The 25,695-nt window shown below is 38.9% G+C and overlaps 1 protein-coding gene across 4 annotated transcripts in view; it reads left to right on the forward strand.

The window, feature by feature from the left end:
* ELMO1 (engulfment and cell motility 1) overlaps positions 1-25,695 on the forward strand; it is a 311,295-nt gene that overhangs the window by 154,288 nt on the left and 131,312 nt on the right. For all 4 annotated transcript variants that reach the window (XM_056334326.1, XM_056334329.1, XM_056334325.1 and 1 more), the window contains one exon: positions 6,389-6,497. In XM_056334326.1, coding sequence (XP_056190301.1) covers positions 6,389-6,497 — 109 coding nt within the window. The remainder of the gene's footprint in view (positions 1-6,388; positions 6,498-25,695) is intronic.

Consider the following 25,695-nt stretch of genomic DNA (forward strand, 5'->3'; position numbering starts at 1 on the left):
AACTGTTGCTTTATTTTGGTTTTGCCATAAGGAATCTCTGTGATGCCTCAGGAATGTGAATGAAGGCTGAGATAAGGGAGGGCGGAAGCATGGGAAATTGAAAATAAAATAATGTAGATACAAAAGACAGATTAGAGGGTATGGTGCTGAGTGAGGGATCATGGAAGAACACTGATGCTGAAGTTGAGGCAGATGACAAGCTGCCTTAGGAAGAAAGCAAAATTGGTGAAGAGGATGAATGGAAACTGAGTCTGTCTGCAGTAAAGTCCCTTATCCTTCTCGGGAAACGTATCCTTAGGACTTGCTTCCTAGAGTTCCTTAATGCATCTGAATGAAAAGGGAATGGTGAAGCCTGCCTCATGTGATAAGGAGTCTTAGGAAAAGCAGCATCAAGAAAAGGAAGAGAATCCCTGCTGTAATATTTTTGGGTATTAAAATGCTGCTGGACTTTTCATTTTGGGTCTGAGGAGGTTTTTACCTTCTTCACTAGCTAGCTTTCTGAACCTGTTGATACTAATACACAGCAGACTGCTAGAGAACTTGTTCTCTATTAATGCCAGGATCATTTTAGATAGTACTACAAAATGGGTCTGGGGAAATGCTCCTTTTTAATAGTGCGGTAATGCTTGTTGAACTGTCTGCTGAGGGATTTATTGTAAGTATTGATGCAGCTATACTGAGTCTTGCCCTTCGCTTTTGTATTTATTTCCTCATCACAATGAATCTCAATTCCATTGCCAGGCTCTCAGGTTGGTTCAGGAACCTGAGGATTACATCTGCAGTTGCTGTGGGCAGTATACTTTGAGCGAATTTCATATTTAATGTGAGAGATTAAAGGATCAGCTAAGTCAATATTCCTTCCCAGTGAAGGAGGAATATTTCTATCTGGTGGTTTCATCCTCCTAGATTTTGAGGAAGAAGCTCTTGGATACACTTGTCTTCAAAACTTTGCCTTTTGTCAGTCTAACTCTTAGTTGCAGGTATAAGCTTCATTATTGAAGCTGATGCAGATTTTTAAGCCGGTGGTAGTCAAATGTAGAAAATTCTTCATGTAGTGCATTGCCTCCCTGAGAATCTCTTTCGTGCTCCTGAGGTAGTGATGGGCGTGAAGTTAGAAAATCTTTTGATTTTGGTTGTTTGGGTTTTCTTCTCCTACTGGAGATTTTGCATTCTTCTTCTGTGATCTTGGCATGACACTTGAATTTATTTTATTTTGTTGTCCATGCCATTAGTAGATATGTTGTAAAGGCAGGTGAGCTTGTCTTGGGTAATGCTGAGCACCACTGTTTGTAACACAAGAGGAAGTAAAAAAGATTTTCCAGTTAAAGAACATGTTAGGTTGTTGTTTTTAAGGAGGAACACTGTTTTCTGTATCTAAGTGCTTTGTTGGACGATTGGACGTTAGAGGGCTGCCGCCTTCTTGAAAAGACTTTTCACTTCAGAGGAAACAGGGTACTTCAGGCAATTCATATGGCTAACTACCAGAAGAAATTCAGCTCTCAGCAGCTGCTGACCAACACTGCTCAAAATGTCTACCTTGGGGAACATGATCAACCCTTCATTTCTGTTTCTGATCACTGGTTGGTTTTGTTTGGTAATTGGGAATGTTTCTCTTCCACTTACAGCAGGAATTTGTAAATAAGATAAGAGAAATATACGTAGTAGGTAACTTAAAAATAGCAAAAACTGCACTGATCTGAATTCCAGTACAATACTGTCAAATTCCCATGCCTTAATAGGCTACAGAGTTTCATCTGTAGAAATGTCAAGATAATGGATTATACTGGTTTCCTAAAAATTTCACCTCCTTGCATTTTTAAAAACATTTTTATACATGTTCCTTTCTGCTCTTCTGCTAGTCAATTCATCTCATTTTTCTTGTGATACCATTTTGTCCTCATTCTATGCTTCTCTCACTTTCTCTTTTTTCCTTCCTTTTCCTGAGCTGCAGTTGTTTTCTTTTGTTTTAAGAACGATTTGCTTTAAAAAAAAATCAACTCTCTCCCCTGTCTTGCTCATTAATGTCTTTCATCACTCAAACTTTTCTGGCTGTCCTCCCTTAGTAATTTTCTTTCCCTTTTGTCTTCTTTCTCTTGAGGATTTTTTGCTGTTCCCTAAAGAAGGAAAAAATGTTGAGTGTTACACATCATGGTGGTTTTCTGCTTTGCTTCATGGTAATGGATACTATTGATCAAAGGAACAGAGGATGAGACAAGGATCTGCAGCATTTAGTACCCCTGCACTGTGTAGCTTTACAGTACAAAACTGTGAGCTGCTTTTGGTTTTTGTCTGTGTAACATCTAGTGTATTAGAAGCTACATTTCCATGTTGGACCTTCCCAATTCTGTAGCTTTGCAAGGACTAAAGAAAGGAAAAACTGGCAGAAGTAGATTCCCAGTTATCGAAGTAAAGGGCAGCCAGGCAAACCAGAATCAAGGTAGGACTGAAGGAAGATGGAATGTGAGCTGGCAGTGGTGCCCAGGTGGCCGAGAAGGCCAACAGCATCCTGGCCTGTATCAGAAACAGTGTGGCCAGCAGGACCAGGGCAGTGATTGTCCCCCTGCACTCAGCATGGGTGAGGCCACACCTGGAACCCTGTCTTCAGTTTTGGGCCCCTCGCTACAAGAGGGACGTTGAGGTGCTGCAGCGTGTCCAGAGACGGGCAACGCGGCTGGGGAAGGGTCTGGAGCTCAGGTCTGATGAGGGGTGGCTGAGGGCACTGGGGTGGTTCAGCCTGGAGAGGAGGAGGCTCAGCGGGGACCTTGTTGCTCTCTACAGCTGCCTGAGGGGAGCCTGTAGGCGGGGAGGGGGTGGGGTGTGTGTGTGTGTGTGTGTGTGTTGTTTCGGTCTCTGCTCCCGGGTAACAAGGGACAGGACAAGAGGAAAAGCCCTCAGGCTGTGCCAGGGGAGATTTGGATTTGATATTAGGAAAAATTTCTTCACTGAAAGGGGGTCCAGCACTGGAACAGTGTGCCCAGTAGATGTGCCACTTAAGGACATGGTTTAGTGGTGGACTTGGCAGTATTAGGTTTACAGTTGGACTTGATCTTAAAGGTCTTTTCTAACCTAAATGATTTTATTTTCCTGTGGTGCCAATTGGTCTTCTGCAATGTCCATGGTTTCTGACTTTAAATATTTGTATTCTCCAAGCATAATTTAACCACCATACCTACCAATTCTGAAATGTCTGGTGGATCTGCAACTCACTGCAGATTTGTGAGAGGGAAGAGGAGGAAGATAATAGGGTACAGCCACTTGGTGAGCATTAATGATAGACCCCCATTTGAATGAAGGTTGTGTGGGCTTCACAACTTCCTCACTACTTTCCTTTCCTTGGTAAGATAACTGTTGTGGTAGAACCATGAATCAAGCCAGCAGTATGCTCTGCAGAAGTACAGGAGTGTCTTCTGTCTAGAGCTGTGTTATGTTTCTGTCCCTGCTATTGTTTTCACCAATTTATGAAGTAAACGTGTCTGTTCCCTGCTTATTTCTCCTCTGTAACCAGAGTGATAAAGGAAATAACATTAAAATCATGCCCTTATCAGCTATATTTATAGCATTTTACTTTGGAACAGGATATGAGTTGCAAAGTCGTGAAAAGAATATTACAAATATAATAATGAATGTTGTAAATCTGTTGCCAAGACTAGGAATGATTTCGCTTTGGGTATTTATAAGAACCTCTTTTGTTTCTTTTTTCTTTTTTTTTTTTTTAATTTCCCTTTTTACTGTTGCTGTTTCTTACAGAGGATCGTATCTGTCAAATATGCCTATAGATATTTAGATGTAGTAAAGGGCCTTCCATCTTCCTTTCTTACAGAAATATAGCATGTCAACTCTGCCTTATTTTGCACAGCAAATGCTAAATGATGATGCTTGTAGAGACTGTGTCTGAGGATCATTTCAAGGCTGCTTTACATATTGATTACTCAAATTGCCATTTAATTTGCTGTATAGCAATACACAGTGCCTTAACTATTTCTCTGGCATTCTTATTGATTGCTGTAATTCTGCCTTACATTATATGCATATATGGTGTCACCATTAAATATTTATGTGCTCATGAAATGTTAATATGTCGGGTTAATGTGAAACTCAACAAAATGCATTTGCCAGAAGCAAGAAGGAATGCTGATCTGAGTGCTTCCCTTCCCTTCCCCCCTACCCTTTCATTTTGCCTCTCCGTTGATTTTATTACCAGTGTTTCTCTGCTGTATCTAAATCTGTGTCAAAGCAGGCCCCTGCTCCAATGTGCAGGTTTTATAGAATCGTAGAATCATTTAGGTTGGAAAAGACCTTTCAGATATTTTATTATGTGAGAGATAAAACACAATAATAATAAAACAAGAGAAGTGATCTCAGGAAGGTGTTGAGACACAGCTTTACGTTGCACTCGTGTGTGTGTAACTCTATCATCGCTCCTGCATTTGGGCATGGAAACGTAGCACTACCCTCCATGAAAGAGACTGAAGCAGGATGACTCATCCAGGATGCAAAGTCATATTCACATGTTCCTTGAACAGTGGCTGCAGCAACGTAAAACAAAAAAATGCAGGGGTGTTTCTTTGATTTGGTACAGCTGTTATCCAGAGATGACATGGAACAATTAGATGTAATCTAAACCAAAACTTTTAGAAGGAAAAGTAACTCCTCTTGGTAGCCTGGTGAAACATGATTCTGACACTGTCCTGTTGGAAAAGCCCAGTAAAAATTTGTAAAGGTCAAATATTTATCATATCCCTAATGACTTTCTAAGCTTCTGTGGGAAGTCTAGGTGATTTAAGAAAACCACCAGCGCCACTGGAAAATGAAACAAAGTAATTATCCACTCTCACAACACAGACAGCATCCATCCTTCTGCATCTTTTTACCTGGTGATGGGTTGGGAGCAGGGTATCAGCTAGAGGCTGCCCTTTGTACAGTAGGACTAAAATCGATGCTTGGTGAAGAGGCTTTGGCATGATATGTGAAGCATGTAACTTTCCTACTTGCTTTTGGGTTTTCTTTCTTCTCTCACTTTTACCTGTAACTGCTTCACATTGAAGGCTGCTGCACATAAAAGAACATGAAACAATCACAAATAAGATCTGGGGAGGGAGGGAAGGGGGCTTTTGCTGGCATCCAGCATTGCATCGGTCCTCTCCTCCAACTGTCTAAAACCTATCCTGGTTTTGGGTGAAGTTCCAGCCTTGGTGCCTTTTGCAAAGCTTTCTTTGCTGCCAAAATTGAAAGATTTAAAACAAAGAAACAAAACCAAACCCACAACCAACAAAAAAGCCAAACAAGCAAAAAACCAATGAAGATGGCAGCGAAGGAGACAGGAGGAATGCAAAGCAGAGAGCAATGTCTAAACACCTGTTTGTGAAGAGTATTTAGAGAGCCTCTGACGTTCTCTGGTGCTTGGCAAAATCTCGTACCTTTGAAATTAATTTTCTTCCTCTGTCCCTCATCCCCAGGCTATGCAGCAGCTGTTTAGGATGTGTTTTCTTTCTTTTTTTTTTTTAATGTGCAAAGTTTGTTACTGCAGAGACAACTCTTACTGTGAATCTGTTTTGACCATTTCTTTTTTTTTTTACCAACCCCTTTTTTGCTCTCTCTTCAGGTTAACAGCTTCGGTGAAATCTATAGTATTTTTATAACTCATTTTTTCATCTACATTGAAATCTCTTGTGTAGTTGTAGTGCCAGGGAAAACTATGCGAACTGTATCTGATATAGCAGAACTTAATGGGTGTAAAAACATGCAAGGAATTCTTTTCTCCCATTTATTTTGCAGTGTCACTGAACAGAGAATACAAAGGCTCTCCTTGCATTGGTTTTGCGGCATTCATAGACTTGATGCAAGGGTGATAGTTCCCTGAAATGTTTTGCACAAAAGCACAAATTTCATCCATAACAGAGAAAATACACACATTTTCTTCCTTTGTGGACTTCAGTTTGATTTTTGACACATGGACCTTTTTGGAGCCTGAATCCAGCTATGCTATTTCTTTCCCACTGGGTTTTTTATAGTTATTTCTATCTGTGCTCATGTCTATAAATCTTTACAACTAATGTCCTTTAACTGGCAAATTTGAAATGAAATTATTTCTTTCTCTTTGGCTTCTACTGCAGTTTCTCCACGCCAGGCGTGGGACAGAACAGCTATGTTGCATAGGAACGGCAAAGCTTCCTAGTTGGCTATAGAGCAGCACTGCTTCTGTGTTCCTGACTGCCTCAGACACAGGTCATTTAGCTCAGGGGAGGGCTAAGGTTTAGGAAAAGAGAGCCTTTGCATACAGTTTCCTAAATTCAGCCTGGTATATCTTGCAAATGTTTAATGTGGAGGATAGTACTTGAACTTACGAGTTCTTCACACTGATTATTTTCTACTTTGATTCCTCCTTCAGATTGTCCTGGAGAACAGCAGTCGAGAAGACAAGCATGAGTGCCCATTTGGCCGAAGCAGCATTGAGCTGACAAAGATGCTGTGTGAAATACTGAAAGTAGGAGAGCTACGTAAGTTGACCTGTTTGTTTGACCTCTAAGCACCATGGAGTAAGTTCAGTGATACCTAAAGTTTATTTCAATGCAAGAATTTTCTTCTGAGAATAGTTTCTCAATATGGTTACGCATTGAACACTGGCACTCAAAATGACTGCCTATTTTTCTGTGTCTCTTTACTAGTTTGTGGGCATACCAGGGATGAGGGTGGAGCAGCAGAAATGGGCACCTGGTCTTTGAATCTCTTCTATATGAAACAGGGCAGTTGCATCGTTTATAGAGGGGTCAGTTCACTTCCCATCAGGTGATTTGATATAGGAGACTTCATGGTCTTACCATTCCATGGGCTTGTCCATAGGTTGTCTTACATGAGTCATTCTTTGTGGGATTGCTCATCTAAACTGACATATCCTGTTTCCTCTTAAATATCTAAAGCGCTATCTAAATACCAGATGATATATGTATCATTTACTCTTAACAGTGTGATATGAAATATTGTATTTTGATACAGAGTAAACAAGCTGTCTTTGGCTTTGATTACAGTCCCTTGATGAATCGTTAGATGCTATCAAACAGAAGAGCATGTCTGTATCTTCATTAGTCTAGAGTGTTGGTGTTTAGCTCGTATCAATACATGTAAACTTCAGTTACCCATCAGTAATGTTTTGGATCCAGCTGCAGTCTGTTTTGGCAAGCACTACCACAAGCTTCATTTATTTGTTGCACAAGCAGGGGGCACAATGGAGTTGCTTTGTTTCCTTCAGTGACGTTTTCTTTCTTTTGAATTTTTTCCCTGAGAAAGATTTGGTTTTTGGTGTTTTTTTTTAATCTTTACACCCAAATCCATGAAATGTAATAAGAGAAAAGCAATGCAAAAGGCAGCAAGAAAGCCTACAGGTATCATTGATACTTTTTCCTGCTAGCTTTGAAACAGACATCAAAAGCTCTGTTTTAAAAGTATGATTTGGCTGTTAATACATCTGAAGCCTTTAAATGCAACGTCTTGAGAGAATTTACTGACCAAAGGAAAAATCTGTGACTGTGCAACGGGTCAGGGTAAAACCTGTGCCTTGCTTGCAGCTTCCAAATTGACAGTCCATATTTGACAGACCCAGATAAAAGATGTGATGTTTACTTTTGAATACCATCCTAAGTAAACCAGAGTTATTAAGGTGCACATTCACTATGTCTATAAATAAAAGGTTTAGCGACTATTTTAGATGTATGGCAATGGTGATGTGTTGTGTAAGGTTCAGACTGTAGCAGACATGTCTCCCTTAAAATAACCTTACTGCTGCAGTGGAGGTGTCTTAATGCCAAATCACGCATGATAGGTCTGTCCGAATTTTTCTGCCAGTAAATGTAGAAGGGACGTGCCATCTTAACAAAGCTGTAAGTCTATTTAAGTGCTAAAAATCAATTTTTTTTTTACAAATGCACAAAAAAATATCTAAAATCCAAAGTACAGCTTTGCACGTGACATTCTTGTGTATGTCCCATCACTCCACGGGACTCGCATGGCAATTTGCTGCTAAGAAGAATGATTGAGCTAGAGGTTAGAGGTTAGCAAGGTGTCTCACTTCGTTACTGTGTCATAAGAAATCATTCAAGAAATAAACCTCTCTTGCCACAGACTTGTATGTTGTCCACACACAGGAGGCTGTTAGTATGTAGATGATTTGCTGTGTATGGTACTGTTCTGATTACTTCTAACTTCTGCAGATACCTCTTTTCATGTTTTAACTTTTTTATTACTTGGTTTTAAAGCGGAGACTGTGAATAAAATAACAGGATTTGGGGTGGGGGCTCAGTTACCTTATGAATAAAACATGAAAGGAAAGCTATTTTGGCTACCCAAGTTTTTAGAAAGAAAATGAATTGTCATGTTTTTATTTGTTTGGTTTGGGGATTTATTTTTTTTTTTTAGTTGGAGTATGTCTATGGTTTGGAAGTGTGGGATTAGAAAGAAAACTGAAGAATTCCTCAAGGATAGCTCTGGCTAAGGGATGTTACCCATTAACGCTCTGTAGCCACTTGCTTTGGCATTGCTGAAGCTGCAAGTCTCTGGGATGCTAGGTGTGCCGGTTTGCAGCAGGCTCCCATGGTTTCATGGGTGTGTGACATTATATGAAGAAGATTTGATGCTGAGAAGTGCACTGGTGCTTCTGTTGATAGAAACCAGATGTAGCACGACTGACTTTCTGTAAAGTCATGCTAATCTACACCCACAGAGCATCTGTCTCTGGATGTGGCAATAAGATTGCATTGTAGCTTATATTCACAGGGGACAGAGCTAAGGTTACCTCTAACTCATCTCTTGATGATTCACCTGTTCACCAGTATGTTTCCTTAATGGTTTTGTTTATGTGGAAATCTAATTGTCGTTTTAAAATGCTGTAATAAAATACACCTTTAAAATAATGTACAGAAAACAGATTTCTTGAAAATGGCTGTCGCAGATGCGCATCTTAAATGACCTGTGATCAGCCGTGTGTTTTGTTCAGAAGTGCAAACTAGAACTGACAACTTAGGAAAATGTACGTTCAGGTTCATTCTTCACTTAAAAATAAATATTGCATTCCTGGATAGGATTGGATGGTTTAAAAATCAGTAGTTACGGTTTAGGGCAAAGGTGTCCCTGGTACTTTGTATGTGACAGGTTTCAAAATATGTATTTAGGCTGCCAGTGTTTCTTTAGACATTCAAAACTTGTCATTATTGCATTGAACGTAGAACTTTTTTCTTACAGTTTCTGAATTGTATCATTTAAAAGCCACAATAAGTGACCTTTTGCTCATGAAATATTCAGCAGTAGAAACTTTCTTGAAGTGCAGAGTAGATAAAAGCTGCTAGACTGTCCATTATTTATGAAGAACACTTTAATGCTGATTATATTCCCCTTGCTCCACTGTATTAAATACCTTCAGGCAACAAGAAGATGTTTTACCATTTCTTTTTGGTCCTTTCAAGCAGCATTCATCCCAGCAAGGGCTTGCAATAAAGTGTTAAAGGCATGCCACCACTTCTGCTTTTGTATTTCCCCAGATCCAAGTGCTGGGCTTCTTAATTCTTTGGCTTTGGTTCCAAAATGGTCATGACTTGGAAATTCATCTCTTCTTCAGCAAAGCATTTGAAGTGTATGTTTAAATCTTGTGTAAGTAAAGAAAGCTCCAGTGCAAGCTGTGAGTTGAGCATATGGTAACTGCTTTACAGAGGTGGGCATGCAGAGCAGAGGAGCTAAAACTTAAGAGGAAGGTTGGTGCAGTGTTTAAGTAACATGGAAGTTAGAATAAAACATGTCTATAAGCCCCTTCAATGAAATCTCTGAATCAAAAAAGAGTGGGATATTTGACTATACATCTTTTAATCATGTGCTACTGTTGCTGTTAAAAAGGCATTGAAGAGAACGGCTTTACTGAGTACTTGCCAAGGCACTCATCTTGCACAAAACCTAGTAATTCTGATTTCTTCAGTAATAGCTGCCTTTGTATATCTTGGCTAACAAGATGATTTGCTTTTCATCCTCTGTGTCTTGGAGCTGTTACCCACTGGTCAATCCTTCTCCCCCTGTAGGGTAAGGCACTTTGACACTCCACGTGCCTGTAACATTGACAAATTTGTAAAGATCAGAAAAGATCAGGCCATTCCTATTTCCTCTAGTAGCGATGAAAGCTGATGTATCCTTAATCTTCCCTCAAGTTTCAGTGCATGACATATATGCTCAGGGGAGAAGGAACGTCCATGTTAACAGACTTCTGGCTTTGCTGGGAGGCAGTAACATTGCAGATAAATATAAAAATTAAAAACAAGATCCAAAAATCCTTCCAGAACTGAAGTTAGTAAATTTAATGGGAGATTTTGAGTTCATTAAAACCTAGGGTTTGTCTGAAGTAAGAATCTGAACTCAGAGTTTTGCGTAAATAGCCTTAATCCCCCTGCGATCTGTGCCTGTAATGCCCAGTTCTCTGTACCTCTGCTCAGCATGTGACACCATTCCTATCCTCAAAACCCCTTCAAAGTCTCATTCCTGGTGGAAATTGGTACTTGGCAGCGTTACCTGGGTTATGCAGAACTGGTACAGCTTCTCAGGCTTGTTTCCTTATTTCCATACAGTTTCAACTGAAACTGTTTAGTGTTGAAGCTGGTGAAGAGGTTTGTAGAGGAACGATAAACTAATGTTGTGTGCACTGAGGAAAGGCAGTGCTGCCAATGGAGCAGTAGTTTAAAGATGTTCATAAGATAGTATCATTGCATGCCTGAAGTTATTCTATAGTTAAGGCATATTTTTCTTGGCATCTTTTTTAGTGTATTGTTGATCAGGACACAGATGTTCAGCTGTCAATGTTCATATTTGATTGTTTTGATGGGTGATGTTTAGGGACTTTTGCAAAAACTGCACTCAGGTTTTATGACAGACCACAGGGGTATATGCCACATGTCAGATATATGGATTGTCCTAAAGGTTCTGTCAGATAAACAACTTCTTCACTGGGTTTTCTTGCTTTTCTGTTGTGGGGAATTTAATTGTCATGTGGTTTTGTTAGACTTAATTAATTTACAGGACATTTTTTCCATGGCAGAGAAGATCTAAATGCCAAGGTATTGTAATGCCCTTGATGCTGTTTGTACATGTTCTTGCTATAGATTTCTCGTTGCAATAATTTCCCAGGTTGCAGAATTTAAGTGGTCTAGAAATTCTTACATTATTGTCCCTTTATCAAATAGAACATGCTGGACATTAGAAGGTATACAGTGATATTCGTGGCTGTGCCCACTGAGATGAAGATAATCAAATCTCATGCTTCAAGGAGTAAGCTCATTGCTGCAAGGGTCAGGAAGCACTTTTTCATCTTTGCACAATTTTTCCTCTGCATTGCACAATCCATAGCGTGCAGTGTAGCTTGTTTCTGTTGGTCTTTCCCTGAAAGCATATCAGTCACTGCAGGATCAGCATTCCAGACCTGAGGGCTCGCCTGGTTTGACTTTATTTTTGCTACAGCAAATCCATTATTTTTTGTAACTGAATGTCATATTTCAAATTTTTTTCCCCTTACTTGAAAGCTAATTGCCTTTTCACCCTCCTCTTCCCCCTCCTCCTCTTAAATTTAAATAGAATAAAGCCCCAGAATTAGTAAATAAAATTATATAATAGAATTTTTACTGTTTTCACATTTCTACTTTCAATCTGATTTTCTGAATCAAATCTGGCTGTTACTCTGCTATGCCATCAAATTTGCCAAAGCTATAGCTTCCAGTAATCACAGGAAATCAAGATGGAGACCGAAGCATTTTAAGAGTCGGGAAATGTTTGTTAGGAAGTTGAAAAACTTTTCTGGCCAAAAAGGTGTTTAGTGAAAGGTAGGAATTTTCTGTTTTGTCCTGAACTTTCACCCTAGATTTAGAATTTACTAAAATAAGTGAAATGCTAACCTCTTTTGTCTTAGTTTTTTACTGCATTCATTCTTACATATCCAATTTTTAATCCTCTTGCCCAAACCATCACCACATCAGATAACAACCAGTCGCAGCAAAAATTAAGCAAATCTTGAGTGAAAGCTAGAAGATAAGCAGCATTTGAGAACAACTTCAGTAGCAGTGAAGAGGGGGGAAAAAAGAGCTAAATTAATCCATATTGGTCTGGATTTTTAAGGGTTCCTTTGGAAACATTGCTAGCAACTTAGCCATTCCTGACTATAGAGGCGTTTAAATATGCTTGTTCTTCTTGATGCAAAGCTAATAACTTGTGGAGTGGTCTGAATTGTACTTTTCTTTTATATGATAGCGGAATCTTATTTTGCCAGTCTCTCTCTGTTTGCTGGCACAGTCCTGCAGGAGAGGCAGAATGAAACTTTCTTTTTCTAGGGAGATACTAATTTCTACGCAATTAACCTCTTGGTCTAAAACATCTCAATCACTTCATGCTTATTGTAAACTTGAAGTCTTTACAAAATATCAACTGTAATCTATGAGAATATGAGCAATGGAGCTGCAGAGACCTTTTGAACAAGATGTTTCATTTTTACCTCTGAGATTTTGGAATGTTACTTTCTACACATGGTATTGTGGGCTTCAAAGTTGGTACAGTGTTGGCTTCTGGATCAGTTAGCTAGACATCCTGGTCCGTCTAGTGTCCCTTTGTGTTTTTTCCTGTTGTCTATATGTCTGCTCTTTGATCTCCTTGAAGCAGGGATCATAACTTGTTTTGTATGTGTGAAGTGCTTAACCTTGTTGTGTACTGGGTGCAGGATTCTTTAGCTTCTTTATAATTACATTTTCTCAATTTTCTGTATTATTAATAATAAAAAGCATGGGTCTGTGTGTAGGAACTGAAAAAACACTTAGGGGCAAGAAAGAGATGTGGATGTAAGGGATTTTTTTAAGAAATTGATTAATGTATCCAAAAGACAACAAAGAGGTAACTTGATTAAGTGTGAAAAGCTCTTTCACCTGGTAATGAAAGGGATACCAAGAAGCAAGACCTGGAATTTAAAACCTGATAAATTCAAACTGGGAGAAAGGTATAGGCATTAGCTGTGAGGGTGCTGAACTAGGTAGGGAACTAGCAGAAAAGAAAGCTGAAGAATGATGAGAGGAGAAAAAAAAAAAATCTTGATTTCCTGTGATTACTGGAAGCTAGAGCTTTGGCAGATTTGATGGCGTAGCAGAATAACAGCTGGAACTTGTTTTAATGTAGTTACTGGAACCCAGTTCTAGGATTTTCTAATTTTTTTTATAGGGTATGATGGATGATGTAGTAACTTAAAAGTCTGGGCAGATGTGACACTAAACAAGAAATATTGATATATTTTGGATTATTGCCATAGGAATAAATTGCCATAGGTTAAAGTATTTGGATTATTGCCGTAGGAAAAAGAATGGATAAAATAAAATCTTCAAAATAACTCCCATTTTGAAATCTCTTCTAAGCTTGGAGAACTTTGTTAGCTGTTCATTCTGTGTGTTCCATGGCACTTCTTGGTTTCCCAAGAAGATGTAAATGAACACTGAAAAATACAACAGACTTCCCTCTGGCACTGTCAAGCACTGGAACAGGCTGCCAACAGGGAACTGGTGGAGTTGCCATCCCTGGAGGTACTTACAAGATGTGTAGACATGGTGCTTAGGGACATGATTTAGTGGTGGACTTGGCAGTGTTAGGTTTACAGTTGGTCTTAATGATCTTAAGGGTCTTTTCCAACCTGTATGATTCCATTTTGCTAATGGTGTCTGCCTTGAAGAAGGAAGTAGTAGGCAAAATCTTATAACACAATTTAGGCTTTTAAAGTTCACTTGCAAAGCTGCAAAAAGAAGGAGCTTCAGACAGCTGATACAGCCAGATGTTTGTTTCTGATTTGGAACAATTTCTGTATACTGTAACGGTTGGTCATTGTTCAGGGGCAGTTTATGCTGAGCAGATTGAAATGAAGAGAAGAATCATCTTGGAATCCGTTTTGAACCTCGTTATTTCACTTTGTGTTAATATTTTATAAATACAGATTTATTAAAAGTAGCCAAAGTCTCTTGTATTTTGCAGCAAGCTATGCTTCAAATCTGGAGGTAAGCCCTTACGGTTTCACTGCACTGTTGTGCAGCAGACTGGAAATTTTGCAGCTGCTCCTTTTAAAAAGAGGCATGTAGTTGCTCTAATGAATTGTACGCAGAACTGAACAATGTATAAAAGCCCAATGTGGTTTTAATGGCAATTTTCAGTGTATTTTAATGTTTCTTTGTATATTCCAGAAATGTTTGTGTTGGCAAAGCTAAAGGATTTTCAAGGGTGGAAGCAGGACATGTTGCAGGTGAAGAGGTGCACAGGAGGTTTTGGTGTCTGGAAAAGGCAGAATGATTTTGGGGTTTGAGGACAATTGCATTAGCAGGATATCTGCTGAAATGAGAACAGCATTAACTGCTAATTCCCGTGGTTCCCAAGACAAGGTTCTACTTGCAAAGGCTAGAAAATGCACAGTATTCTGGGAAACACACAGGTCCTTGCAAAGAATATCCCCTTCCTTGAGTGGTTGAACATCCTTGTAACAATCCCCTACCGAACTGGCTCTGAGGTAACGAATGTACTGCTAATTGTCCCAGGTTGTCCCCGCACATGAAGCTTCATGGATGCTTGCAAGGCACTGGAGGCACTGCTGGATTGCTATTGACTGTGTAGTCAGGTCCTCTGTCAGAAAGATTTACTTTCTGGATCTTTTTAATTTTGTTTATTCTAACTAAAATAGATAACTTTTTAAAAAAGTTTGAATCTGTAAAGGGAGCTTCTGATCTTTAAAAGTATTTAAAATTCAAATTGTCAGGCTTCTGAGGGAGATTGGGCAGAATGCCCTGATGCAGTACTAACCAGGGGTAAGGCAGGCATTGAGTACAGCTTAGTTACATTATCTGAAGCTTTTCTCTGGTTAACACATGCCGCTTCTCCAACCATGCACTGCACATTGTAAACACAGTTTGTATTTATTCAGGAAGCCAGGAGGGTTCCTTCTGTTGCTTGCTGGCCCAAACAGATGAATACAGGTGTTCTCAGAAAAAAACACCAAAGCAGGGAGACTGCCCTTTCAGCTTTACTTCTTTACTCTGCATGTGGCATTCTCTATCCCTGGATTAGCAGAAACTTTGCATAAATGTTGAAATGTCATGAAGGCATTTTTTGTGGCTGGCATATTTCTTTATGGCCTGGCCTGTTTTTTAGCGAGCGTAGCTAGACTTTCCATTTTGTTATTTCATGAGAGGTTTGAACGAAGATGGCCTTAGTTCTCAAGGGAAGAACTCTCACGTTTCTTTTCCTCAGTGGGTCAGGAGGTCCATAAGTGCTCTCAGGACACCTCTCAGAAACAGCAGTCTCCTGTAATTCCTGCTCACCGTTTTTTTGGACAAACTAGAGCTGCCCTCTTTGTATGCACTAGTTGTGTGCCTGTATATGCTGGTAAGTCATTAGAGGAATATAATTATATGCTGCCTACTCCAGGAGCCCAACGCAGTAGGCAGTTTATTAATAGGGAAACATGCATGCATGCACCCATACAGACACTTGGTCTTTGTTTTTGAAGCCAGGTTGTCATATGAATTTAGGCTCCCATAATTTTTTATTTTATGTGTTGGGGATATGAGAACAAAATGGAGCTCTCTATGAAGAATTATTGCATATGTAAATGCTTTCTGATGGAAGAGTTGTTAGCTGCCCCTAAACACCTCGTAATGTATTATGCCCATTCGGCACAGAGAACTGTGATTGTTCTGGATCTTTCCAAGTTGTTTTTAAAGCAAAAATGAATGACTCAGGTTAGAGATATCTCTATTTTTTCCCTTGAGTCTTGTTTGTTACTGAATTTTGTACACATACTTTATTCTTTTTCTTGCAGTTTCAAATGCTGTATAGTAACATACCTCTGGTCTCCAGCAGTTCTAGATTCCCACTCTTTCAGGACTAAGCACTCTGCTTATATTTCCTGGGCCTTTGTGTTTTATATGTGCACAGCTTGCTAAATTACTTGCTAAGAATCCCCCAGACTGGCTGGTGGCTCTCTTTTCTCTCCTAATTACCACTACAGAGCATCAGTTTAATTATTCTATCAAGCCTCTAAGAAAGGACTTAAAACATCCATCAGCTCTATCCAGATTTGTTGTCTCTTGACATCAAAGACCCACTTGATGACAGACACTTAAAAAAACATAGCATAAATAATGTTAGCTATAGGCATGTATGCAGTGACTGATAAGGAGCTAAGGAAAAGTGTTGGACTCTTCATCTGAAGTAGATTAGAGAGACACAAAAAGTAATTGGTTGTTTGTCTACATATGAGTGTGAAAGAGCTTGTTGGTGTGACCTGACTCAAGCTTTTCGCAGTAAATTTTCTTCTCATAGGTAGTAACTCCTTTGGTTGGTTGATTGCTCTTCGGCTGGCTCTATTTAGTTTTTAAGTTTGTAACCTCTCAGCACAAAATACAGTTGGCATTTACATAGTAAAAATGTAAGTCAAGATCTCTCATAGTTTGTTCTTTGGACCTCTCCAGACACTGAATGAGAATTAAGCACTAAATTTACCAAAACAGAAAGCAAAGGAAATGGCCTTAAAACCATACATTTCACTTGTGTTCATCTTAACATTGAGAATATATTTTTTGTGTTTTATGTGTTCAGGTATCCATAGTTTTCGGTGTCTGGCATAGAGTACAATTTATTCATCCCCATCGGTGACAGAACATTGTTTAGCTGTACAGAATAGGACTGAACACAACAGAATTCAGCAGAGCTTTGTCACAGGGTGGAGCAGAGCTCATAGGACGAGATGCTGTCATTTTCCAAGTTCTAGGCTGCACAGTAATCTCAGTGAATAGCTTCATTGCTATTCATCTTGGGTTTTCAGAGTAGATGGCAAACCTCACCGAGATTTTACAGAGGTTTTAGGGTGTGTACCTAAGCATGAAAAGTTACCTTAAGTCTTAGATAGGCAAATAAAATTGGCTGAGCCATAACACAGGGGTGTCAATGCTAGTTATGCTGAAGGTAGGGATTGTCATCGAAACAGATGAAACCATTTTGGAAGAGCAAAAAATTATCAGAGCCACTGCCAATGAAAAGAGGCTGTAAAGAAGTGAATAGTTTTCCACAAAGAACAGGTTTGAGTATGTCTGTCTAGGCCCCAAATTTATTAGTCAATCAGGCTGCAATTACTTTTAATTTAGGTTTGTTTGGTTGTTTTGGGTTTTTTTATTGCTTTGCAATAGAGAAATGATTGTTGACCTGAAGAAAACAAACCCAACCCCCAAAAAACAACCAACACCTCTTTTTGGATCATTTTAAAAAATCTTTCTCCAGACCTAACAGGTAAAAATGGAGAATGTCCAAACTTTTCCCCTTCTATTTTTTTAATAAAACATAAAGGATGGGATTTCAGAGGTGACAGTTTTGCATGTATAAAAGGTGTGCTTTGTGTGGAGCATGGTGCAAGCTGACCATTGTATAAAAGCATTAGAAGTCCTGAGGTTTATTTGTGAGGTATTAATGAGCTTTACATGTTTCTAAGCATGTCTTGGAATTCTTCTCTTCAGCTTTCAATAGTGGAGCCATCACCCACCTCTTCCATTTCCTTCCCTTTCTGTATAGTGAAGGGCAGTTCTAATAATTATTTCCTTGCATTTGAAAATTATACATTTTTGGTTTTGTGAATACCGAGCACTTCTCCAGGATTTTCAGTGCAGCTAGTCTAGAACTCAACCTGTTGTATTCTCTGGCTGGGCTTTGTGCGATGATGAGGTTCCATTTGATTTCACCCCACCCTCCTGGTTTTAAATAGCACACCATCATGTTTTAGGAACATTTGAGTTAAGTTTTCAATCTTTTCCCTAATATTTACATATTAATAAGTCATTGAAAAACATTATGTAAATTTTATATCGTGGTGAATATATTATCAAATCAAATGGCCTTTAAGGGTAATTGTAGAAAGCTACTATCAGCTAGGGAGATGAGATTTGACTGTATTTAACTTTTCCCATACAGTTAAATACCAAAGACTTGGAACTGATATAGCCATTCTGGAAATGTCACTAAAATGTGGAGAGGAGGCATTGTTGGGCTTTTTGGTGTTTGTTTTGGTTTGGTTGTTGTTTTGGGGTTGCTTTTTTGTTTGGTTTAGGTTATTTAAATATTTATCTATTTATTTATTTATTTTCTGTGAAGTCACAGTTAGATTTTTAAAAATATTTTTCCTTAAAGGTCTGTTTTGTTTGCTCGAGTTGAGGACATAAAGCTATTCCTGTCTCTGCATCTACAACTTCAAAATATTTTTTGTATGTAAAAAGTGTTCTCCTTACCAGGCAATTGAGAGTAAGGGGAAGAGGTAGTGTCCTTCCATTTTAAAATTAGAAATGGACATCACAAGACTGACTTAAAAATCACTGTACCTCTCTTATTTGACCCTTTTTGCCATCTGCTTTTGAGATGGCTTTCTCTGCATCTATCAGAGTAAGCTTAAAAATAAACAGTGAAAGTACAATTCTTTTGGTCTCAGTACATGGAGTTTCAAGATTACACCAAATATGGTGTGACATGACAAAAACTTCGTTTGTTGGAAGTTCTGGATTAGGTAGATGGAGCACTAGGTAATGATGGATGCGTTAGGCTGAAATTTTCAAGGACTTCCATGAGATTGGGGATTTAAAATCTCATTGAATTTATACCCTTTAAACTTCCCAATTAGCTGCAGTAGTAGCAGCATCTTGCATTATTTAGCTTTGGAAAAGCTGAGCTGACCCTCAGACGAACAAATGTACGCATCATCTCAGCACACTGGAAGAGCTATTTCTGTCCCTGCTCACTGACAATGAACAAATAACCAAGCATTTCCATCATCAGCAGTTCCTTTCCTCCTCTTTTCCACCTCCAGATTCCAGGGGTGGGTGGTGACAGCTTGAAGTGATTAGATATATTTTCAGATACCTATTCATTTTGAAAATTAAAAAAAAAAAAAAAGGAAAAGAAAAAGTGTTTTTCCTTGTCAGTGCTAAATTACGAATTTTAAAATGTTTTTGTAGATCTTTTGGTAAAGCTGCCACAGTTATTTTCTTCTATTATTACCTCCAATTTAAGAATTCCTCTGCAGTGTGTGTGTGTGTTCCTTTTGTTTCCCCATTAAATGAATTTCTGCAAAATCCAACACTACTGTACAAGTATTAATGGAAAGCAAGTCTTCACATGCATGGACAGTCACACCACTAGTGGTATGCTTTAACTGGGGACTGGATTTCACTTAGTATGGCAGGCGTCAATATTCCCAAAATGCTTTGCCCAGAGCATTGACATAGAGGCAATTGTGAAGGCTGGAGAAGGCGCTTGATGTCACCCTTTGCAAGACGGTATGCACAGCATGCATACATACCCAAAATGTCCCGTTGCATAACAGCTAATTTACTCAGATACTAATTCTCGCTTCCCTGTGAAATTCAAAGTTGCAGTAAACTTCCCCAGGATTTTTTCCCAGTTTATAAAACTCATGTTTATCCATTCACAAAAGAGATGCAGTGTCATATGATTTGCATAAGGAATTGAATTGCAGTGTATGTATCTTGAAGTATTTCTGATCCCAACATGGTTAAGCAAACCCTATGTATTATTTTTGAAGAATAAGATAAAAGAAACTCTAGAAAAAAAAAGTGCAACTTGTTCCTCATGGGAAGGCAGGAAAAAATTACTATGCCAGCTCATTCTCACTAGGTTAAGATGCCACAGTGGTATTTTTTTATATATATATATTTTTTTATACAACCTTTACATGTGGTATGGTGAGTTCATATACTCTGGTTGTAACAGGGTGTAGCAGGATGTAGGGTCAGTCTGTTTCTGCCTCCTTTGTGTCCAAATTCTCTTGACCTTCTCCCCCAGCAGACAGCTTTTTACACATGTGGCTGTAATAAGTTTTTGTAGCTAAATGTAAAGTTTGTACTCTATCGACTTCCACAACTTGCTGTAAGTAGCAAACAGTTGTGTGAAGATTTGCTGCCCTGCACGTTCTTACAGTATCAGTTTCACAGGAAAGACCACAAGTTAGCAAATGGGTTAAAAACTAGGTAATTAATCTACTTTTCTTCCAGATGAACTATAGATTAAGCAAAGATGATGTATGCAGTGAAGTTTTAAACACAGATGCTACCTGAGAAAAGGTATGTTACCAGTACATTTTGGAGCGTTTGTCTTTGTACTTAACTGAGCTGAGATGTGATCCCAGCTCGTCTCCAAGCTTTCTGTATGAGTCTAGCTTCCCTGTATCACCCTCTAGGTCTGATCCACAGAATACTGCCTGTCTAGCAACTGATAATCACATAGCTGTCAGGAGCCCCAAAAAGCATCAGAAGGCAGAAGAGGCCAGAACTGCATCCCACTGACTGTTCCAAGGAACCATAAAACTTACCACATCTGGTAAAACTCTTATTTTAAAAAACAACAAAAAAATTCTTCCTGGTATAGTTGTATTGGGAGAAATTAGCATGTTGAGCAAGCCTGTTTTATTTCCCTTTTATCAAACGTTCATTTTGAAGGGTAGGCTTCTGTAAGTCATCTCATTAATGGCAGCCCATCTGCTCACATTTCTGCCAAGGTAGTCTAACTTGTGTGTGTTGTGTGTATGCATGCGTGAACAAAGGTTTCCAGTTCTAGTCGTGTTGATTCCCTTTAGGCTTCAGGCAGGAGAAGAAAGATAAATGATTCAGCAAGAGGAGAGAAAGTTGCATGCACTTGAAAACTTGTCTGGAATGGTCTAACTACTTTCCCTCAAATAACAGCCATGTATGAATAATGAGAAATTTGCTCATTTAAGCTACAGTAAAGATGGTTCTTATTGGTCGTACCTGGGCCCTGATGTGAAGCAAAGCAAGATTTGTTTGTTGTGGCCTTATATATCACCAACTTTTTCACCCTATTTTCAAGTTGTGCCCTGCTTAGTATGGAGTGAAACTCTCTGTATAGAGTGTCTCAAAGAAATATTTATTCTGGTACCTTGAGTCTTGAAGTTTTCCCATTCAGACAGGCCACATTACAGGACCTGTTGTCTGTTGTGGCAGTGTCCATTTTATTGCAATGGAAAACTCCATCAGATATCTGAGGGAGGAAGTGTTCTCTCTCTCCTTGCACTCCTGTCTGAGAAATGAAAAGGATCATACAGCAATAGGACTTCTGTTTCCTGACTTCTGTTTTATTACTTAGACATTTCAGAGCTGATGTGAGCTATGATTTGAGAATTCCCAGGGGCAAGGCTGCAGCTTTTTCCCCTTTACCACCTGTGTTTCTCAAGTGCCACAGGCTTTTATTACAGCCTTATCAGAAATCTCAGGAGTGCCATTCACTCAGAAGAGATTGATGGTGTTTTGAATCTTGTGGTCTTAAGGATGTATATCCAGTCTTATTTTGGTGCATGTATAAAGAGCTGATTGTGTTTTTAAGATGGAGAAGAATCTGTTTACTGACAAACCTTTAATGCTGATGAGCAGCCTACTCACATTTCTCACAGATGTGTTATCTTTTTATTAAAACCTGTTTGATTTGTCATACATCAAACCTTGAATTTCTAAGGTCAGATCAAGGATGTGTTCATTGATATTACTGTGTTCTGGAGAGGAAAAAAACCAGAAAAATTATGGCATGTATGGATTCTACTTCTACAAAAAATGTAGATCTCTTCTGTCTCATTTGTGTTTGAGATGAGAAAGAGAGCTGTCGGTCCTGTTCTAGCTGATACATGTTCATATAGTGAATCCTGTTTCCAGCAGCTCTGCAGTGGGTTACACTAAGCTTACTTGAGAAGATTTCTTGAGAATGCTTGTAGGCTCGTGCTGATTTATTAAACGATGCAGATTTGCCAGCTTGAGCTCGCAAATTCCATTCCACTAATGAAATTTAATTTTTCAGTGCATGACTTCTAATTGGTGGGTTTATAGCCTGCCGGGAATTGGCACTCGGCAGCAGGAGCCAGATGTTGTTGAGGCAGGTGTCGCAAAAGATTCTTTAAATTAAATCTTGGTGGTTGGGGGCCTGCTTCTAGTCCAGCTTTCACTGAATTGTGGCACATTTGAGAGAAGTGCAATGGAAGTTACAGTTGCCTAAACGTTCTTGTAATAAGTCCTATCATTTCCACCTTTTTGGAAGCTTTTAATGTTTGATATGAAATCTTTCAGGTTATTAATCAATGGAGGTTTGGGGTTTTTTTCTTAGGCCTTTTAGAGAGACCTTCCCTTAACACCATGTAACCCAGTTACCCCAGAGTAACTCGGGGCCAGGGCAGTTAACTCTCTCAGTGACCTGTGAATTGTTAGTGCCAAGAGAAATGAGGCCAGCTCTGGGTACAAAGCTGGCTAGGGTCATTTAAAGAACGCATAGCAGCTCCTGGAGAGTTTTGATGTTGTCATCATAAATGCTTGGGATTGGAGTTGTACATGTTACAGTATGGTGTTGGCATGGACCGTCTGGTTCCTTGGCTACAGAAGGCTCTGTTTCATGGTACGTGTGGATTGATGGCACGGAGTCACCATCCCAAGCAACTGGAGTCTGTGTCGTCCTTTCAGCTCTCATGTCAGTGGCTCTTTGAAGTGACCAGTAATGTTTCTTCACAACTGGTGTTTTTCTGGTGAATATCTATATTGTTTGAATGTGTTCAAGGTTTTCATTTACTTCCCAGTTAAAATCTGGATAATTTTTTGTGTGAAATTTTCTACTCTCATCCAGTCCTTTCTCTTAAGGTGAATAAATCAAGTTACCATAATCAGGACTGTATTGAGATAAATTAGTATAATAATGGTCATTGTTATTACTACTATAACATTATAAATGGCATTTTATATCATTACATTTCAAAGCTTCATTTAAGGTGAGTTCAGTATTGTTTCTGTGATCTTGTAGGTCACAGCTGACCATAATAGAGCTAATATTCACATCTAGGCAATAACCTCTTAACACAGCCAATATAGCTAAAGTCATCATGGATTACCTTGTTCCTAGACTTCATGGTGATGCACTGTGGAAAGAGGTCGTAGGTGCTTTTCTGTGCTCTTGGAAGCCTGGTTCTATTGCAGTATTGGCACAGAGGCATTGGTACTAAAATAAAAAGATATTGTGGACTTCCCTCCCTTTTACTGATTCTTAAAGGACAGTCAACACACAGGAATTGCACAGGGTTCCATCAGCAGAGTTTGTCTGTGCAAGTGCCCTGACTCTGCACCAGGCACCTTTTGGTGGGCTCTGCCACGCTTGGACCAGGTTTGAAAGGCACAATTGAGTTTGGGATGTGGAAGAAAACTGATGTAGAGACTAGATGTGGTGTTGATTAGAGGAGATGTGTCTTTCGTAACTAGAGCTAGAAGCAGTTCTCAGCACACAGAGCAGCTTGGCTCCCCAAGGGTCTCTGAGAACGGAGGCTTTGTGCAAAAGATTAGTGGGATGCATTGGGGATCCTATGTTAGATTTTTGCCTTGAATTAGGGACTTTTTTCTTTTCCCTCCCTCTTCCTTAAATAACAGAAGTCAAAGAAGAAAAATCATGTGCATAAATAACGTTGGGAAAACATTTAAGTAACCAAAAGCCTACAAGATGGAGTTTAATAAATAATTATTTAAAGATAGGGTCATTTGGTGAGAGTAAATAACAGTCTTCTACCTGTGTGAATGAGCTATAGCACAGGTTGTTGAAAGAGGAAAAGAATCTCAAGCTCGTTTGGGGAGTTTGGTTTCTTTAAAGGCCCAGCAAGTTTCACAGCTGTGAGAAAGGATGGGTAAAATGTAAAAGGTCATGTTTTGCTCCTGTTTTTTTTTCTTTTCCCATGGGTTAGTGAAGCTCAGTGGTGTGATAAGAGGAAGATTTGGAAATAAAACTGTGAATTATTATGGAAATTATTTGTTTGGTTACACTTCGTAAGCATGTTTGGAATGCTATTTATTTCTTTGGAGACATCTTGCAAGGAAAAGAACTGAATAATGACTTGCTCTCTCTCTGTTTGGTGATACTACCTGAATAATTTACTTGAGTCTGCAACTGAAATGAGATGAAATAATTGCAAATACACTGCATTTTTAAAGGCAGGAAAGGAGGGAATTTTTTTTGTATGCTAAAAACTTTAGCTGGTTCATGCTTAATTTAATCTCTCTTTCTTATAGAGGTTGCTTTTTGTGATCCAAGAGCTATCCTAACTAGCTAGGGAAGGCAAATTCCATGAAGCTGCTGTGTTTGCGTTCTGGTATGAATGTGAAAAGCATCTCTTCTAATCTGCTCTGCTAAAAGAAACTTGAGAGCAGTGATTCAGTAAAGGCAGCTTGCCTCATTGTCCAGCTGAGTTCAGGAGGACAGTTTCTTAAGCAAAAGCAAGATTAGAGTTCATTTTCCTAATTCAGTGCTAGCTTACATTTTTGAAAGTTGTAGGGGTTGTAAAACAGTTACCTACAGTATGCCAAATTTAGGCAAATTCCTGACACCTAAACCTTACGCACCTTCCAATTGCTTCATTAACCTGTATTCAGTATTATAACCTAAATAGAGCACAGAGGTTCTTAGGTTCTTTGAAAGGCCTTTAGGGAGAACTTCTACCTCTTTGCAAACACACGTGCCCCTTCAGGAAACAAAAGCATTAGTTCACCTTTTTATTTAAGCATAGGGGAAGCATACGCAGTTATTTTAGGAGGACTGCTTTAGTAAGCTCTGAAAATGTAGGTGCAGATCAGACACTGCAGTTAAATACTTGAATTCACTAATATTCTTCAAGTTTGTTTTTATTTTTTTTTTCTTTCTTTTCTCTTGCATAGCTGTTTTTGTCTTCGTTAAGATTCCAGGAAAATGCTGCTCTTAAGCTGTTAAAGTGGTCACTGCAGTATGCCTTCTGCTTTTTATGATGGCATGGTCTGTGTGGACATGTGCAACTACAGCTGAACTTGCTTTAGCAGAGGCAAATTGCCTCTGTAGCCAGGCCAGAGCCACCTGCTCAGTCACTGGGGCAAGTAAGGTCAGGTGGAGATGCCCTTAAAATTGCACCTCTTACTAATGTCTAATGATCAAAATCTTATCTAGGGAATCTGAGATTTCATTGTTGTGACGTTGAGCAGTGCTCACAGTTAGGGGTGTACAAAATTATCCGTGAATCCATAATTAGGGGAAAAATGGTTGCAAATGTATTGGCTTTCTGGATAGTTTATAAAATGTAGAGGAGAATGGTGACTAATGTAACCCTCAGTTCCAATGAAATCACAGTCCACTTGAGTTTGCTCTTGTGGCTTCTTATTAGAAGGGCTTTTAAGAGGCAACATTACATCAGTAATAATTGCTTGTTGTCATTGAGGAAATGCTAAATGGCAACAACAGGCCATGAACTTGTGGGTATCCTGTACTCAGAACACTTGTAAAATAGTCCCTTGGGCTGCATCATTACATTTGACTTTAATTATTTAACTTCATCTTAGGTTTCTTAGGAGAGCAGGACAGAGCATAATAATATATCACCATTATTATTATTAGCATTAGAATTTAGCATTATCATTATAATCATCATCATTTTGCATGGCTATTACTCTTCAATACATCTTCTATTTTGTTAATATATTACACATAGAATTTAATCACCTGTTTTGCTAATATTCATTTAGTACAAGGATCAAGATAACCTAAAAGAAACTGATTGGGTTTTTATGGTCTTTTAGAGCTCACCAACAAATGTTCTTCTATTTTGCTCTGTTA

This window comes from Falco biarmicus, chromosome 4 (genome assembly GCF_023638135.1).
Source record: "Falco biarmicus isolate bFalBia1 chromosome 4, bFalBia1.pri, whole genome shotgun sequence".
NCBI classification, from domain to species: domain Eukaryota; kingdom Metazoa; phylum Chordata; class Aves; order Falconiformes; family Falconidae; genus Falco; species Falco biarmicus.